This window comes from Phacochoerus africanus, chromosome 10 (genome assembly GCF_016906955.1).
Source record: "Phacochoerus africanus isolate WHEZ1 chromosome 10, ROS_Pafr_v1, whole genome shotgun sequence".
Classification (NCBI taxonomy): domain Eukaryota; kingdom Metazoa; phylum Chordata; class Mammalia; order Artiodactyla; family Suidae; genus Phacochoerus; species Phacochoerus africanus.
The window spans coordinates 39,080,769-39,100,189 of record NC_062553.1 but is presented as its reverse complement, the minus strand read 5'-3'; the positions used below and the strand labels follow the sequence as shown (position 1 = coordinate 39,100,189).

Below are 19,421 nucleotides of genomic sequence, written 5' to 3'. Positions count from 1 at the left end.
CGGCCGGCGCGGGAAGATGGCGGCAGCGGCGGCGGCGGCCGCGGCCGAGCAGGTCTGTGAACCCCGCCGTATCTGGGAGCCGGAGGGCCTGGGGAGGCCGGGGTGCTTTCGGTGGGGCCGGCCGTAGGGTTGGCGGGCGGGAGCTGGGGCGCGAGGGCCGGCTGGGACCTGGCTCCGTGGGGCGGGCGGGGCGGGAGGAGCTGTCCGCAGCCCAGGATGCTGGCAGAGGCTGGCGGGGACTGGGGGCAGGGGCTCCAGGGCAGGGGCTCCGGGGCGGAGGAGGGAGAGCCAGCCGCGGCCCTCGGCCTGACCTGCCTGTCCGCCGGCGGCGTGAGGAGGGGTCGCTGTCCTCAGGGCCCCAGAGACGACCGTGTCAGCCCGGAGCGTGCGCCGTCCCGGTACTGGGGACATGCCCAGCTCAGTGACTGAGAAGATGCGGGTAAAAATAACCTCAGTCCGAGAGCCGAGAGCCTCCCCTGACACCAGCCAAGAGATAGTCAGCTGTTGCCTGGGTGTCAGTTTGCAGCCACTTCTTGTTTCTGCCATCCCCATGTGCAGGCATTCAATTCGGAGACTTAGTCACCAGTATAAAACTGTCTCCTATCCAGTTGCTTTAAAAATCATTTTTTAAAATGCTTTATCAAGTATTTCCTGATCTGCATTGTAAATTTGTAACTTAGAGTAGTTTGAGAGTCTATTACAAAAAGCAAGCTATAAATATGTATACATATACATACATTTACAGACACACAGACATATGCATACATCTAGTTACTTCGGGTGACTTTTTATAATAAAAATAATTTTGATAGTCTCTTTTCCCCCTTAACAGTTCTTTCCCTTTGAAAAGAAACTATGGCAGTATAGTTTCTTTGAAAAAGTCTCATTCTTCAACATCATTCAAAAATAAATAAGGGTCTGGAGTTCCCGTCGTGGCTCAGCAGTTAGCGTACCCAGCTAGCATCCATGAGGACTCAGGTTGGATCCCTGGCCTCGCTCCGTGGGTTAAGGATCCGGCATTTGAGCTGTGGTGCAGGTCGCAGACCTGGCTCAGATCCCATGTGACTGTGGCATAGGGCGTTGGTTACAGCTACGATTTGACCCCTAGCCTGGGAACCTCTGTATGCCATGGGTGCAGCCCTAAAAAGACGCAAAAAGACAACAGCAAAAAAAGACTGAAACAAAAAATAATAGTAATAAAATAAGTAAATAAGGGTCAAGTTGCCAGCATTCTGTTTACAGAAAATCTTTTCTGGAAAGGCTTTTTTAGAGACATAGTAGATAACACTGAAAACAGTCATTCTGAGGATGTAAAAAAATAAAAGGCATGACATCTGCCTTCAAAGTTTAAAGTCAAACTGCCAGATAGATGCAGAAAAATCAGTTTGAGACAGTAGGCGAGCTACAGACCCTAACAATAAGATAAAACCTAAACGAATGAGTGAAATGGAAAGGAAACAAAGCTTCTTGCAGCTGTTGCAGTTAAAATTGTTCCTGATTTATCAGTGCCTGTTCACCTGTTGATGCTCTTGACATGCCACTAAGCTCCTAGTCTTGCTTTTCATATGGACTAGACAATCTGATCCATCCTTCAGTCTCCAGAGTTAGGTATTTATGTCTCCAGCCTGAACTTAACTGAATTTTTCACAGGCAACCCAAACTCAAAAATGTGCAACACTAGATTGCATCATATTCACCATGAAAAGGGCTGCAACCATCCAACTCACTTGGTTTACCTCACACAAACTTGGGAGCAGGGCCAGCTTTAGGGAGCTCAGAAGGGACCTGCATTTGGTTTCATGCTCTGCTCTCCCAGGCTTGACATTTGAACAAAGGGCCTCACATTTTCTTTTTGCTCTGGACCCCACAAATTATGTAGCAGGTCCTACTTGGGAGTCATCTTAGATCCTTTTATGTCGTACTCACATCCAGTTAGTCACCAGGTCCTGTCCGTTCTACCTCTTAAGACCTCTCCTGGTCTTGGCTTCATCTGCAGGGTGGAAGCTCAGTCACGCCCTCATCTGGACTGTTAGAGAATCCTGCTCTTGATAGCTTCATCTCTGTGCTCTTCTATTCCTTTGTGTGTGTGTGTGTGTGTGTCTTTTGTCTTTTTAGGGCTGTACCTGCGGCATATGGAGGTTCCCAGGCTAGGGGTTGAATCGGAGCTAAAGCTGCCAGCCTACACCACAACCACAGCAACTCGGGATCTGAGCTGCATCTGCGACCTACACCACAGCTCATGGCAACACCAGATCCTTAACCCACTGAGCAAGGCCAGGGATCAAACCCGAAACCTCATGGTTCCTAGTCGGATTCATATCCGCTGCGCCACGACGGAACTCCTGTGCTTTTCTATTCCAGTTTGTCTCTTTTTGCTGTCATGCCAATCTGATTATATCACTAGCCTATTTTAAATCCTCAGTAGTTCCCCATTGCCTTCAGGATAAAGTCTGTCATTCTTGATGTGGTACTTACGTCTATTCATTTCCTGGCCCTGAACCACATCTCTCACCTCCGTTTTTGTGCCATTCCTATACTCATCCTCTCACTGTACACAAAGAGTGACCAAAATTCGTTTGCACAGAGATGACTTGTGCTCAGAGTTTCCATGTTGTTAGCTTGGCCTGGAATGCCTTTCTCTGTACTTCGCTTGGCTAACTCCTGTTTGTTCGTCAAGATTCAAAACTGAAATTCCAACTTTTTTTAAAAATCTTCAGCCGATACCCCACTTAGTAAGTAGAATGGCATTCCTCTTAGGCACTCTTGTCAGCATCGTATGCACTGCTCCGTGACAGCACTTGCTGTGCTGAACTGTAATTGCTGGTGCCCCTGTTTATCTATTCCACTGGCCCATTAGTGAGTTTGTTGAGGGTAGGTGCCACACCTTGCTCATCTCGGTAGTCTGGAGCATCTGGCATATGATAACTCCTCAATAAGTGATAAATGCATCAAATGAAACATTACAATGTGCATGAATTGGCAGAGAAAAGTAAAGAATGCATCCCAGGAAAGTAAAATTTGTCCCATCTCTCTTTCATATAGAGCTATATTCAAACTCTGGCTAAGATTTTTTTTTTTTTTTTTTTGCCATGTCCACAGCATGTGGAAGTTCCTGGACCAGGGAATGAGGGAATGAACCCACACCCCAGCAGCAACCCAAGCTGCTGCAGGGACAGTGCTGGATCCTTAACCCACTGCGCCACAAAGGAACTCCAAGACTTTTATTTTTTATTATTATAGTTGATTTACAATGTTCTGTCAATTTCTGCTCTACAGCAAAGTGACCCAGTCATACATATATATGCATTCTTTTTCTCATATTATCTTCCATCATGTTCTGTCACAAATGACCGGATATAGTTCCCTGTGCTACACAGCAGGACCCCATTGCTCATCCATTCTAAATGTAATAGTTGGAGTTCCTGACATGGCGCAGCAGAACCAAATTCGACTAGGAACCATGAGGTTGCAGGTTCGATCCCTGGCCTCGCTCAGTGGGTTAAGGATCTGGCGTTGCCATGGCTGTGGCATGAGCCAGCAGCTGTACCTTCGATTCCTTTGACCCCTAGCCTGGGAACCTCCATATGCTATGTGTGTGGCTCTAAAATTTTTTTTAAAAAAGGCAAAAAAAAATGTAATAGTTTGCATCTATTAACCCTAACCTTCCAGTCCATACCACTCCTTTCCCCTCCTCCTTGGCAACCACAAGTTTGCTCTCCATGTCTGTTAGTCTATTTCTGTTCTGTAGATAGGTTCATCTGTGCTATATTTTGGATTCCACTTATAAGTGATACCAAATGGTATTTGTCTTTTTCTTTCTGACTTACTTCACTTAGTATGAGAATCTCTACTTCCATCCATGTTGCTGCAGATGTCACTATTTTTCTCTTTTTATGGCTGAGTAGTATTCCATTATGTATATGTACCACATCTTCTAATCCATTCATCTGTCAGTGTACATTTAGGTTGTTTCCATGTCTTGGCTACTATGAATAGTGCTGCGATGAACATAGGGGTACATGTCTTTTTGAATGAAAGTTCTGTCCAGATATATGCCCAGAAGTGGGATTGCTGGATCATATGGTAGTTCTATATTTAGTTTTCTGAAGAAGCTCCATACTGTTCTCCATAGTGGTTGTACCAATTTACATTCCCACCAGCAGTCTAGGAGTTTCCCTTTTTCTCCATACCCTCTCTAGCATTTGTTATTTGTAGTCTTTATTAATGATAACCATTCCAGCTGGTGTGAGGTGGTACCTCATTATAGTTTTGATTTGCATTGCTCTAATAATTAGTGATGATGAGCATTTTTTCATGTGCCTGTGGGCCATCCATATGTCTTCTTTGGTGAAATGTCTATTTAGGTCTTCTGCCCATTTTTTGTTTTTTTGGTTTTTTTGTTTGTTTGTTTTTGTTTGTTTTGTTTTTTGTTTTTTGTTTTTGTTTTTTTTTGCTGTTGAGAGTATGAGTTGTTGGTATATTTTGGAGATTAAGCCCTTGTCAGTTGCATCATTTGCAACTGTTTTCTCCCATTCTGTAAGTTGAAGACTTTTTTTTTTAATGTCTTTATCGAGCACTATTTTGTTTTGTTTGTTTTGGCCATGGTGTGCAGCTGGGATCTCAGTTCCCAGTCTAGGGATTGAACCTGGGCAGCAGCAGCGAAAGAAAGTGCTGAGTTCTAACCCCTAGACCACCAGGGAACTCCCTGGCTAAGATTTTTCAGTTGCCCATCTCTCAGCACTGTCATAAGCTTTTACTGTGTCTGTGAAGGTTAGAAACAAGCACACTTCCCCAAAGGTATTTTACTGCTTTCAGCTGAAAAACTATCAAAATGCATATTCAACCCTAAAATGTTTGCAGTGTCAGTGCACCCTCATAGGTGTCGCCCCTCATGTCGAGGTGCACAACCTATGCAACTGTATTCAGCAACTCATTTTGTGTTACATCTGTAAAGTAGATTGGGTGAACATCTACAGAGCCTTTATACTGCTTTGTGGAATTTACAGTTTTGTGTCTGCCACATTACTCAATGATTATCCCTGTCTTGCTCCATTTTCCATAAGCCTTCGACTCGGCTGCTACCCCTGCCACCACAATAGGATTCTAGGTGCCCTCTCCACTCTTTCTTGGTGGATGACCTTGCCTTTTACACACCCAGGAAAAAGAAGAATGTTTTCTTTTCTTGGTGTGAACTATGTCAGTGAAGTGGGAGCTCCACTGTACTGTTGGCCCTGGAACAGGGGTTGAGGGCACATCTCCATGCAGTCAAAAATCTACATATGACTTTTGACTCCCCCAAACCTAAAGTAATAGACTCCTTTGACCAGAAGCCTTACTGGTCACATCAAGAGTTCCTGTCATGGCTCAGTGGTTAACGAATCTGACTAGGAACCATGAGGTTGCAGGTTCGATCCCTGGCCCTGACAAGTGGGTTAAGGATCCGGTATTGCCATGTGCTATGGTGGAGGCCACAGACACGGCTTGGATCCCGAGTTGCTGTGGCTCTGGTGTAGGCTGGTGGCTACAGCTCCGATTGGACCGCTAGCCTGGGAACCTCCATATGCTGAGTGTGGCCCTAGAAAAGACAAAAAAAAAAAAAGAGTCAATTAACATGCATTTTGTATGTTATATGTATTTTCTACTGTATTCCAACAATAAAACACGCTGGAGAAAAGAAAGTGTCCTTAAGAAAATTGTAAGGAAAGAGAAAATACATTTGCAGTACTCTATTATCTGTACTGTAGGTTTCTATATATGTCATCTGTTTACAAGATGAATCTCCTGTCAGTACCTACACCAATATTGTCCTATATAGTACAAAACACTATAGATGTTCTACGTATTACTAACATTAGCCATCAAAAATGAAAAGATAATGGGAAAAAGAAAAATTCATGTCTATTTACCTGCATGGCGATTCATGCATTGATCATGAAGAAGCATCAGTACAGTTGCTTTATGGTAGCCTAGTGTAATCATTACTATTCCTTCACAGTAGACCATATACTACAGAATGAATTGTAATAAAATTTTTTGTGGTGTACAGCATCACAGTCATATTCATAGCATCTTTTTTAAAAAAAACCAGTTACATGTGATGATAGGCTGATAGGCAATTTCTCCAGCTACAAGAGAGAGACAGTATGGTAATGTAATTCTTTGAAAACAATGTAAAAAACAGTAAGAAAACTAACATTATTAATTTTATGTTAAATATCACTCACCTTATATACCTACATATATTTTTTACATTTATGACACACCTAACTTTTTCTTAATTTGTTGATATTTCTAGGCTATGCAGTTCATCTGCAAGTTTTTCATATTGTTGCAAATCTCCCCAAATTTTTCCAATAGATTCACTGAAAAAAATTCACATGTAAGTGAACCATGTTGTTCAAGGGTCATCGGCACATTCATGAGAGAAGATGAATGAAAAAGGAAAAAACGTCTTAGTGTTATTTTGAAAATAAGGTTTACCCTCCAGACACTTAAAATGTTTCAGGGGACCCCTCCAGGGCTCCCCAGCCCATCCCTGGAAAACTGCTGATCTAGGATAATGTTAACTTCAGCCAACTGGAGTGATAAAGTGTATCAGCCTTTCCAAATTCTTTTCATATAAATGAAAAATATACATATAATTAAACAAATCATTATTAAAAATAAGATTACCCACTGTAGAATGTGTATGTCAACTCTTCTCCCAAATGAGCAAGCTGCTCACTTTACAGAAGGTAAGACTATTCAAAGCAGAGAGTGGAAATATGTTATCAAGGAGTCACACTGAAGGTTCTCTAATACCCTTCTCAACACAGTCGTGTCCTTACTTAGAGCCTGCAGTTCAGCATGACTTGAGGTTTATCAGTGGAAAATATATCACTAACCAATTCAGCTTTCTTTAGTTTAGTTATGCATTTGCACTTAATAAATAGGTGCATCCAAAGGAGAGGATATAGCTGTTCCCTGGTGTTGTATTTTCTTTTTAGCAAAGTTCCAATGGTCCTGTAAAGAAGTCCATGCGTGAGAAGGCGGTTGAGAGAAGGAACGTCAACAAAGAGCACAATAGTAACTTTAAAGCCGGATATATTCCAATCGATGAAGATCGCCTGCATAAGACGGGGCTGAGAGGGAGAAAGGGCAATTTAGCCATCTGTGTGATTATCCTCCTGTTTATCCTGGCTGTCATCAATTTAATCGTGAGTATTTAGTACAGAATATCCTTTTCTTAATTACTGGGGGGAAGTTTTCAACAGTTTTTCAGTGAAACCTTGGACTTTGTTTCTGTAATTTCTTTCGGGACCTCTTTTCTCTTTCCTATATGGAAAAAGTCTAGCTTTATTGTGCTTTGCAGATAGATATTTCATTTTTTATATATAATTGAAAGTTTGTGGCAACCCAGCCTCAAGCAAGACTCTTGGTGCCATTTTTCCAAGAGCTTTCACTCAGTTCATGTCTCCATGTGACAGTTCAGTCATTCACGCAACATTTCCAACTTTTTCGTTATTGATGTATTTGTTATGGTGATCTGTGATCAGTGATCTTTAATATTACCATTGTAATTGTTTTGGGTTGCCACTAACCACGCTCAGGTAAGACGGCAAACTTAATTGATAAACGTGTGTGTTATGACTGCTCTGCTGACCCTGTCTCTCTCGCCTCCGGCCTCCCTATTCCCTGAGACACAACAATATTGAAATTAGGCCAGTTAATATCCTTACAGTGACTTCTGTGTGTTCAGATGAAAGGAGGAGTTGTAGGTATCTCACTTTAAATCAAACGTTAGAAATGATTAAGCTTAGTGAGGAAAGCATGTCAAAAGCCAAGAGAGGCCAATAGCTAGTCCTCTTGTGCCAAATAGTCCAACTGTGTCTGCAAAGGAAAAGTGCTTTTTTATTTGTTTCTTTTTTGGCCACCTGTGGCACATGGAGTTGCCAGGCCAGGAATCAGATCCTAGCCACAGCTGCAGCAACACCAGATCCTTAACCCATCATGCCAGGCCAGGGATTGAACCCACATTCCAAGGCTCCCAAGACACGGCCCATCCTGTCGTGCCACAGCGGGAACTGCAGAACAGTTCTTTAAGCAAATTAAAAGTGCTGCACCAGGGAACACATGAGTGAAAACAGCCTTATTGTGATGAGAAAGTTTGAGCGGTCTGGGTAGAAGATCAGACCAGCTACAATGTTCCCTTAGGTCAAAGCCACATCCAGAGCAAGACCCTAACTCTCTTCAACTCTGTGAGAACTGAGAAGGTGAGAAGGCTACAGAAGAAGTTTGAAGTTGACAAAGGTTCATTCCTAAAGTTTAAGAGAAAAAAAGTTGTCTCTGTAACATAAAAGTGCAAGATGAAGCAGCAAGTCCTGATGTAGAAGCTGCAGCAAGCTACCTGGAAGATCTTACTAAGATGAGAAATGAAGGTGCTTACACTAAACAAATTTCCAATGCAGACCAAAAAGCCTTATATTGGAAGAAGATGCCATCTAGAACTTTCACAGCTAGGGAGAAGTCAATGCCTGGCTTCACAGCTTCAGGTGGACAGGCTGACTCTCTCCTTAGGGGCTAATGCAGCCGGTGACTTTCAGTTGAAGCCAGTGCTCATTTACCATTTGGAAAATTCTAGGGTCCTTAAGAATTATGCTATATCTACTTTTATACTCTGTCTGTGAACTATAAATGGAACAACAAAGCCTAGATGGCAGCACTTCTGTTTACAACATGGTTTGCTGAATATCGTAAGCCTACTACTCAGGGGAAAAAAAAAAAGATTTCTTTCAAAAAAAATTTTTTTTTTTTTTGTCTTTTTAAGGCCACATCCAAGGCATATGGAGATTCCCAGGCTAGGGGTCTAATCGGAGCTACAGCTGCCAGCCTACGCCACAGCCACAGCAATGCCAGATCTGAGCCTCGTCTGCAACCTACACCACAGCTCATGGCAATGCCGGATCCTTACCCACTGATACGGATCGAACCTGCAACCTCATGGTTCCTAGTCAGGTTCATTTCTGTTGCACCAAAACGGGAACTCCTTCTTTCAAAATATTACTGCTCGGCAGTTCCCGTTGTGGCGCAGCAGAAATGAATCCGACTAGGAACCATGAGGTTTCAAGTTCAATCCCTGGCCTCACTCAGTGGGTTAAGGATCCGGTGTTGCTGTGAGCTATGGTGTAGGCCGGCAGCTGTAGCTCCAATTGGACCCCTAGCCTGGGAACCTCCATATGTCATGGGTACAGCCCTAAAAAGACAAAAGACAAGAAAAAAAAAATCACCAAAACATTACTGCTCATTGACAATGCATCGGCCACCCAAGAGCTCTGATGAATGTACAGTGAGATTAGTGTTGTTTCCATGCCTACTAACGCAACATCCACTCTGCAGCCTGTAGAACAAGGAGTCATTTTGATTTTCAGCTCTTATCATTTAAGAAATACATTTTGTAAGACTATCGCTGCTGTAGACAGTGATTCCTCTGATGGTCTGGGCAAAGTAAATTGAAAAGCCTCTGGAAAGGGCTCATTCTAGATGCCATGAAGAACATTAGTGATTCATGGAAGGAGGTCAGAATATCAACAATAACAGGAAGTGGTTTTTTTTTTGGTTTTGTTTTTTGCTTTTTAGGGCCACATCCATGGCATATGGAGGTTCCCAGGCTAGGGGTCCAATTGGAGCTACAGCTGCCAGCCTATGCCACAGCCATAGCAACATCAGATCTGAGCCGTGTCTGCGACCTGCACCACAGCTCACAGCAACGCCAGAGCCTTAACCCACTGAACGAGGCCAGGGATCAAACCTGCAACCTCATGGTTCCTAGTTGGATTGTTTCCATTGCACCACAATGGGAACTCCAACAGTAACAGGAGTATGAAGGAAGTTGATTCCAACCCTCATGGATGACTTTGAGGGGTTCAAGATTTCAGTGGAAGAAGTAACTGCAGATATGGTGGAAACAGCAAAAGGACTACAATGAGAAGTGGACCGTGAAGATAGGACTGAATTGCTACAATTTCATGATGAAGCATTATACCCTGAGGAGTTGCTTCTGTCGGCTGAAAAAAAAAAAAAAGTATTATGTGGGAGTTGTGAGTTATGTTTTATTGGAGGCAGGAGTTCCTGTCCCGGCTCAGTGGTTAACAAACCCGACTAGCATCCATGAAGATGTGGATTCAATCCCTGGCCTCGCTCAGTGGGTTAAGGATCTGGTTGCTGTGAGCTGTGGTGTAGGTTGCAGATGCAGCTCAGATCTGGCGTTGCTGTGGCCACAGCCACAGCATAGGCCGCAGGTGCAGCTCTGATTTGACCCCTACCCTAGGAATCTCCATGTGCCATGGGTATGGCCCTAAAAAGACACACACAGACACACACACACAGATTTCGACTATTACATAAACTTAGTTGATAAGGCAGCAGCAGGCTTTAAGAGGACTGACTCCAGTTTTGAAAGAAGTTCTACTGTGGGCAAAATCTATCAAACAACAGTGCATGCTGCAGAGAAATCATTTGTGAAAGGAAGAGTCAGTTAATGCAGCAAACTTCATTATTGTCTTATTTTAAGAAATTGCCACCCCATACCAGCCTTCAGCAACCAGCACCCTGGTCAGTCAGCAGCCATCAGCATGGAGGCAACACCCTCCACCACCAAAAAGATTACAATTTGCTAAAGGCTCAGGTAATGTTAGTATTTTTTAGCAATAAAGTTTTTGTTTGTTTGTTTGTATTTTTAGAGCCACACCTGCGACATATGGAGGTTCCCAGGCCAGGGGTCCAATCGGAGCTGTTGCCGCCTGCCACAGCAACATGGGATCCGAGCCATGTTTGCTACCTATACCACAGCTCACAGCAACTCTGGATCCTTAACCCACTGAGTGAGGCCAGGGATTGAACTTGCAACCTCATGGTTCCTAGTTGGATTGTTTCCGCTGCGCCACAATGGGAACTCCAGCAATAAAGTGTTTTTTAATTAAGGTATATACATTGCTTTTTAGACATGATACTGTTGCACACTTATATTCACTTGGAAATCAAAAAAGTTTGCGGGACTTGCTTTGTTACAGTATTCATTTTATTGGTGTGGTCTGGAACAGAGCAACAATATCTCCAAAGTACGCCAATGACCCCCTCCTAACCCTGCACCCAACCAGGGGCAATTCTTTCTGCCTGAGGATGTTGCCCAGAGGAGGGGCAGGATGGGTTTCTGCACTGAATGCAGCGAAGTCTGCATCCCGAGCACTGAGACTCCCTGATCCTCCTCCTCCACCTGCAGCTCCCTGCCCAGGCTTACAACCCCCAGCAAGAGACAGAGTAGCCTTCTCTGCTATTCTTGGGGTTTTTTTGTTTGTTTTGCTTTTGTTTTGCTTTTTAGGACTGCACTTGCAGTACATAGACATTCCCAGGCTAGGGGTAGAATTGGAGCTTCAGCTGTCGGCCTACGTCACAGCCACAACAACGCCAGATCCAAGTTGCTTCTGAGACCTTCCCCACAGCTCACAGCCATGAGTGTATCCTTAACCCACTGAGCAGGGCCAGGGTTGGAACCCACATCATCATGGATACTAGTCGGGTTTGATGCCGCTGAACCACAATGGGAACTCCAGCTTTTAGGTATTGCAGTTAATACCTTGATAAAAGTAAAATTGCTTTTGTTTATGAGTGGAAAATCAATTAATGTATTCATCTCACCGATGAAACTTTTAGGAAGTTTGATCCTTTGGCAACTGTCTTTTCTGTGTTTTCCAATTATGTTAGATGCACAGTACCTATTAACAGCATACTTGATTTCTTTTTAGATAACACTTGTTATCTGGGCTGTGATTCGCATTGGACCAAATGGCTGTGACAGCATGGAATTTCATGAAAGTGGTCTGCTTCGATTCAAGCAAGTATCTGACATGGGAGTTATACATCCTCTTTATAAAAGCACAGTGGGAGGAAGGCGAAATGAAAATTTAGTCATCACTGGCAACAATCAGCCTGTAAGTAACAGTGCAGTTAATGTAAATTGAGAACCGTTAGAGAAAAATTCTTTGTAAAAACCTAGAAGGAGTTCCCTTGTGGCACAACAGGTTAAGGACCTGGCTTTTCACTGTTGTGGCTCAGGTCACTGTTGTGGCACGGGTTCAATCCCTGGCCCAGGAACTTCCACATGCCACAGGCACAGCCAAAAAAAAAAAAAAAAAAACCCAGAACCTAGAGTTGATTATGGAAATGGATATTTTCCTTTAGAGAAAACTCATAAATATATTTAGTAATATTGCTGGTCTTCTGATCTACTGTTGTTAGATACTCTCTCTCTCTCTCTTTTTTTTTTTTTTTTTGCCTTTTAGGGCCGCACCTGCTGCATATGGAAGTTCCCAGGCTAGGGGTCAAATTAGAGCTACAGCTGCCAGCCTACACAACAGCCACAGCAACATTAGATCTGAGCCGCGTCTGCGACCTACACCACAGCTCACAGCAACGATGGATCCTTAACCCACTGAGCAAGGCCAGGGATCGAACCCGCAACCTCAGCGTTCCTAGTCGGATTCATTTCCACTGCGCCATGATGGGAACTCCGATATTTTCTTAATATTCTTGATTTTGTTCCCTGGCAGCATTTTCTGGGATAGATATAGTTACTATAAGAATACATAGTTTACTCTTTTCCCCTCCATATGAGGAAACCACTTAAAAGCACACCTTCCCGGGTTAATGTACCCTCCACAATCTGGGATTCTGGAAGAGAATATGCCAGTCTAGTCAGTGGCAACCCCTGCCAAGTGACTTCTATAACATAGGTTTTCAACTGACCAGAACCTCAAGGAGGCATCGTCACTGTTCTCCTCCCACCCCCCCAGCTTAGCTCTGGGTCCCTGTGCTCTGTGAGCGGCTAGTTCTGCCAAGCATTACAGCAGATAAGCATGTAAGCCCTCATTTTAAAGAGCCCTTCTCCTACCTGGGTGGAGGGGCTGAAACAGACAGTTAAAATTATTTAAAGTTAAGTCTGTTATTATAGTGTTTTTTATAATGTTCTTCTGAATTTTGGGTTCAGTCTTCTTTGAAAACATGTTCACGATAAAGTGTTTTTCTGCAGATTGTTTTCCAGCAAGGGACAACAAAGCTCAGTGTAGAAAAGAACAAAACTTCTATTACAAGCGACATTGGTATGCAGTTTTTTGACCCAAGGACTCAGAATATCTTATTCAGCACGGACTATGAGACTCATGAGTTTCATTTGCCAAGTGGAGTGAAAAGTTTGAATGTTCAAAAAGCATCTACCGAAAGGGTATGATATATTTTTCTTTGCTTTATCAGTGAAGAGAATTATTACCTAAAGTTACAAAGTGGGGGGAGGCAGTTTTACTGATACAATGCTGTGAAGGAATTAACTCCAGAACAGTGGAAAGGATTGCTTCTCATTTGTCCTTATCTAGCTTGTGTGGTCACTGTCAAATCATTTCTTTATCGCGACATCTGTACAATGTGAATAAAAATACCTGCCTTTCATATTTTGTTGTTGAAATTCCCATTCCTCCATCTCTAATAATAATTCTAACTTTAACTTAGAAACTCTCCCTCACTACTTTTTTTTTAAATTTTCAGATTACCAGCAATGCTACTAGTGACTTAAATATAAAAGTTGATGGACGTGCTATTGTGCGTGGAAATGAAGGAGTATTCATTATGGGCAAAACCATTGAATTTCACATGGGTGGTAATATGGAGTTAAAGGCTGTGAGTATTTTTAAGGGTTTAAGAGACTTATTAGATTCTTGGTTATATAAATCCATATGTGGCAAGAATACAGTTATGAAAATGATATTGTAGTTGCATATTTTTGACATGGAAAGATGTTCAAAATGGATTATGAGGGGAAAGTCATAAAACAATCTGTGAAATCTCATTTTTATTTTTTACTTTTATGGCTGCACCTGTGGCGTATGGAAGCTCCCAGGCTAGGAGTTGAATTGGAGCTGCAACTGACAGCCTACACCACAGCCACAGCAACACATGATCCAAGCCGCATCCAAGACCTACACTGCAGCTTTCGGAAAGCCGGATCCTTAATCCATTGAGGGGGTAGGGATTGAACCTGCATCCTCACAGAGACAACGTCAGATCCTTGTCATGCTGAGCCACAATGAGGACTCCATTTTTATTTTTCAGATTATGTGTATGTTTATAAAAACCTAGAAGGGTTTACCAAAATGTCAACAGTGGTTAGTTATGACTGGAAGGGTAACAGGTGATTTTCATTTTATTTATGCTTGCTTTTTATTTTCTAAAGCTTTTTTTGCATAATGATGCCTGTATTATTTTTAAAGGCGAACAAACAAAACAGGAGTTCCCTTCCTAGCTCAGCAGTTAACGAACCTGACTAGGATCCATTAGGATGTGGGTTCGATCCCTGGCCTTGCTCAGTGGGTTAAGGATCTGGCATTGCTGTGAGCTATCGTGTAGGTTGCAGATGCAGCTTGGATCCTGTGTTCCTTTGGCTGTGCTGTAGGCTGGCAGCTGTAGCTCCAATGAGACCCCAAGCCTGGGAACCTCAATATGCCGTGGGTGCAGCCCTGAAAAGCAAAAAAAAAAAAAAAAAAAACAGGAAAGAAAGAAAGAAAAACAAACAAAAACAGCAAAAACAGCTCCCAAAAGAGAATTAGGGAAGATCAAAGTAAATATCCATGCCCTGGAGTTGACGGAGCTTTTTTTCAGTTAAAGACTTTTCACATCTCTTCCTGATTTTGTATCTAGTGATATGAAAATCAGTCATCAAATACACAAAATATGTTTTTATTTATACATCTATTATATAAAGGAAAAAGATTTTGCCTTTACTATACCTGTCAAAACGTGAAATTTTCTCTCTGCCTCGCATGTTATAGCTGAACTTAAATAGGTAATATATTTCATATAATGGAGCCGTAAGTCCAAAAATATTTTACTTGCTCACAATTCTGGTAAAGCATATGTGTTCAAAATGTCTATATGCTACCTAACTAAACCTAATTAAATTTGTTTTACCAAACATTAAGTGACAAAAGTGAACTTAACCCTAAGGACTTTAAAAAAAATTAATCATAGGGAGTTCCCATTGTGGCTCAGTGGTAATCAACCCAACTAGTATCCATGAGGACGTGGGTTCAATCCCTGGCCTTTCTCAGTGGGTTAAGGATCCGGCGTTGCTGTGAGCTGTGGTGTAGTTCGCAGACACAGCTCGGATCCCGTGTTGCTGTGGCTGTGGTGTAGGCCCAGAGCTGTAGCTCCAATGCAGCCCCTGGCCTGGGAACTTCCATATGCCACAGGTGCGGCCCTGAAGAAAAAAAAGACAAAAAAAAAACCCTAATCATAGTTCAAAAAAAGGTTTAAAAATATAAGTTTTTTCACTTCCATAAATACCTTTCCCCTTGAAGAATATGTTCCAGTCTCTAAATAATGAATATGAACCTAAAATGTGATTCTTGTCAGAAACTCAGTAGTGATGCTAGGTATTTTTTGTATGTGCATTGTAGAAGGAAGCCATTCCTCTGAGAGAATAGTATTGTTGAAGAATGGTCACAGTGTGGCTGTTGTTCAATGCATCAGAAACACAAAGAAGCAAGAGATGTTATTGATTTGTTTCTAGCCATTAGCAAGTTATAAACCTATAACTTTTAGGTTATAACTAAACCTAAATCTTTTTCATTTTTTCTATCTGAAAAATCTACCTGTTGTTCATATGACAGTATTAAATACTTTAAAATACGTATACACTGTTATCAATTTCTCCACAGTTAAAAAGAAGCCAGCATAGAAAAGATAATTAGTTTTATGATGCAGTTACTATCAGAGGTTAGTTTTTAAGTGTATGGCTAATCTTTAGAAAGAATTTTATCCCTTAGACTGCTTTAAAAAATACTGCTGGAGTTCCCTGGTGGCCTAGCAGTTAAGGAGTCAGCGTTGTCACTGCTATGGCTTGATCCCTGGCTCAGGAGCTTCCACATGCCGTGGGCACGACCAAAAAAGAAACTGCTAAGATGAATATCATATCACTTATATATGGAATCTAAAAAAATAAATAAGTAAATCTGTATACAAAACAGAAACAGATTTGTAGATGTAGAAAACAAACTTACAGTAAGCAAAGGGGAAAGGGGGACAGGGAGGGATAAATTGAGAGTACTGCACTGATGGATATAAACTACTATATATAAAATGGTAAGCAACAAGGTTTATGATATAGGATTTACTGTATAACACAGAGAACTATATTCAAAATCTTGTAATAACCTATAATAGAAGATAACCTGAATATATATATATATATATATATACACATATATATGTATGTGTGGATCACTTTGCTGTATACCTGAACTAACACAATATTATAAATTCACTATACTTCAATTAAAAAAAAAAAAAAACTGGAGTTCCCGTCGTGGCGCAGTGGTTAACAAATCCGACTAGGAACCATGAGGTTGCGGGTTCGGTCCCTGGCCTTGCTCAGTGGGTTAATGATCCGGCGTTGCCGTGAGCTGTGGTGTAGGTTGCAGACACGGCTCGGATCCTGCGTTGCTGTGGCTCTGGTGTAGGCCGGTGGCTACAGCTCCGATTCAACCCCTAGCCTGGGAACCTCCATATGCCGCAGGAGCGGCCCAAGAAATAGCAACAACAACAACAATAACAACAACAACAAAAAAAAGACAAAAAAAAACTGCTTTAGCAATTTAAAGAAAGTAAAATTACATGACCACAAGATGGCAGTGTGGGAAAAATTTGAAAATTCCATGTACTATCACAACATCGTCAGCCGTTTCCCTTACTTCATGATGAACTTTCATTGCTTTAAATCCCCACTATGAGGTGATGACGCTCAGCTTTGGAACTCCTGCTTTGATCTCCCCTCTGAACTAAGATTCACATCTTTAGCTGCCTTCTCCACTCTAACATCTAATAGACATCTCAAACTCACCAAGTCTAAAGTCTTCATACCCTCCCTTCCTAAACGTGCATTTCCTTCAGTGTGTCTCATTCTCGTTAAGTGGCACGCATTCGTTTATCAGCAAAGCCTTCAGGCTCTACCTTCAGAAAATGTGCAGAATCTGGCTGATTCTCATCACTGCCACCTCCACCACCACCGCCATGGTATAAACCACGGTCCTCTCCAGCTGCCCTGCAAGAACAGCCTTCTCAGTGGGCCCTCTGCCTACTCATCTCACCTGTATTCGGTTCTTCTTACAGCAGCCGGAGTGATCCTTTTTAAAAGATGATGTCACTCCCCATTCAGAACCCTCTAAATGGCTTCCCTTCTGATGCACAAAATCCAAAGTCCATTCCCTGGCCTAGGTATCTGGCCCCTGGCTATTTCTTTGACTCATCTCCTACCAGTTGATTCCCTCCCTCTCTCCTTCAGCCACTCTGGCCTCCTCTCTGTTTCTCTGTTCCCAGAACGCCAGGCTCATGCTCATCTTGGGGTCTTTTCATGTGCTCTTTCCTCTGCCCAGTTACCCACATGCCTCACTCCCTCCTGTCATGCAGTTTCAATGGACTGTGACCTCATCAGAGAGGCCTTCCCTGTACATCTTCCGTAAAGTAGAACTCCCACCTGGTCACTATCTCTACTTACCCTGACTTGCTTTCCTCCCAGGATGTCCTATTCGTTTTACCTGTCTAGGTGTTTACTGTCTGCCCCTCCCCAGTAAAATGTCAACCTTCTGAAGACTTGGACTTTGCCTGACTATCCCAGCATCTGGAATAGAATCTAACACATAGGAGACATTTAATAATTATTTGTTGAATAGATGAAAAGAAGACAAGGAAGGAAGGGAGAGGTTTAGGAATTCCGAAAAAGAAAGGGCCTCTAAGCAATGAGGTCCCACTGTACAGCACAGGGAACTATATCCAATCTCTTGGGATAGAACACAATGGAAGATAGTATGAGAAAAAGAATATAGGAGTTCCCGTCGTGGCTCAGCAGTTAACAAACCCGACTAATATCCATGAGGACACAGGTTCGATCCCTGGCCTCGCTCAGTGGGTTAAGGATCCGGTGTTACCGAGAGCTGTGGTGTAGGTCACAGACATGGTTCAGGTCTGGCATTTCTTTGGCTGAGGCGTAGGCCGGCAGCTGTAGCTCCAGTTAGGCCCTTAGCTTGGGAACCTCCATATGCCTTGGGCACAGCCCTAAAAAGACAAAAAGAAGGAAAAAGAATACATATATATATATATGTGTGTATATATATATGTGTGTGTGTATATATATATATATATTTATAACTGGGTCACTATGCTGTACAGCAGAAATTGACAACACTGTAAATCAACTATACACTAAAAAAAAATTTTTTAAAAAGGTCTGCAGTGCAAGAATATTCCTGGGATGGTGGCTTGAGAAAAAAGAACCTCTAGGCTGTTTTGAGTGCCTAGTCTTCAAAATTAATATGGTTTGGATCTTCATTTATGATGTTGCAAAAAAATATCATTGGAAATTAAAATTACTTTTCTCTAGGCAAAAAACAGTCTTTTGCTTCTCATCATCAGAAACATATTAATCAGTAACTGTTAAAACTCTCTTAGGAAGAAACAAATGCAAATGATCCAAGACTGTATCGGCATCAGTCTTATGCGCTTAGGAATTTTGATATAATTGTTAACTCTTGAGAAATAAACTGATACACGTCACGAACAATATAGAGCTCGCTAGTTGAACCTTTACTGGTTTTGGACTTTTCGTTGTTGTGGTTTTGGTCATGACCTTACTCTTTCTTACTGCCTTCGGTTCTTGCTGATATTGCAATGAGTTTTGTTTATTAACTTTGGTCTAGTCCCTCCTCGTAGATGTAGCTAAACAGTGTGCTTGTTCTCCTGATAGGAAAACAGCATCATCCTAAACGGAACTGTGACAGTCAGCACCACTCGCCTGCCCAGTTCCTCCAGCGGAGACCAGTTCGGCAGTGGTGACTGGGTGCGCTACAAGCTCTGCATGTGCGCTGACGGGACCCTCTTCAAAGTACAGGTGACGGGCCAGAACATGGGCTGCCAAACCTCAGACAACCCCTGTGGAGACACTCGTTAGAAGCAGCCGAGAGGTGGCCAACGTGTTCCTGACGTGACTTGACAGTTTTTACGAGTAGGCATGCAAATCGTGTTTTTATAGAGTTATGATAACTCATAACTCTTTTATCTGCAGAGCAGTACTGTTAGCTATCATGTAAGCCCCACGTTTAAAAATATCCTCAGAGAGCCTAAATTCTTACACATTTCATCAAGTTGCACTGATCTTCAATTTACAGTCCTCTGAAATAATTTGAGAGAAGTGAAGGCAATCAAAATCTTTGAAGAAGTGGGGTTTTTTGGTTTTGTTTTTGTTTTATTTTTAGGGCTGCACTAGCGACAAATAGAGGTTCCCAGGCTAGGGGTCTAATCAGAGCTACAGCTGCCAGCCTATACCAGAGCCACAGCCACGCCAGATC

The 19,421-nt window shown here is 42.4% G+C and overlaps 1 protein-coding gene across 1 annotated transcript; it reads left to right on the top strand.

Annotated features, from left to right (window-relative positions):
• Positions 1-19,365, top strand: SGCB (sarcoglycan beta). Its single transcript, XM_047799318.1, has 6 exons — positions 1-52; positions 6,987-7,196; positions 11,781-11,966; positions 13,064-13,255; positions 13,573-13,704; positions 18,821-19,365. The coding sequence occupies exons 1-6, from the start codon at positions 17-19 to the stop codon at positions 19,022-19,024; spliced, it is 960 nt and encodes a 319-aa protein (XP_047655274.1). The 5' UTR covers positions 1-16; the 3' UTR covers positions 19,025-19,365.
• Positions 19,366-19,421: the final 56 nt, after the last annotated feature.

Excerpts from the sequence above, each read along its gene's own strand:
- SGCB (XM_047799318.1), top strand. The coding sequence starts at position 17 with ATGGCGGCAGCGGCGGCGGCGGCCGCGGCCGAGCAG. Across the intron at positions 53-6,986 it reads CGGCGGCCGCGGCCGAGCAG|CAAAGTTCCAATGGTCCTGT; the intron begins GTCTGTGAACCC and ends TTTTCTTTTTAG. Across the intron at positions 13,705-18,820 it reads GTAATATGGAGTTAAAGGCT|GAAAACAGCATCATCCTAAA; the intron begins GTGAGTATTTTT and ends TTCTCCTGATAG.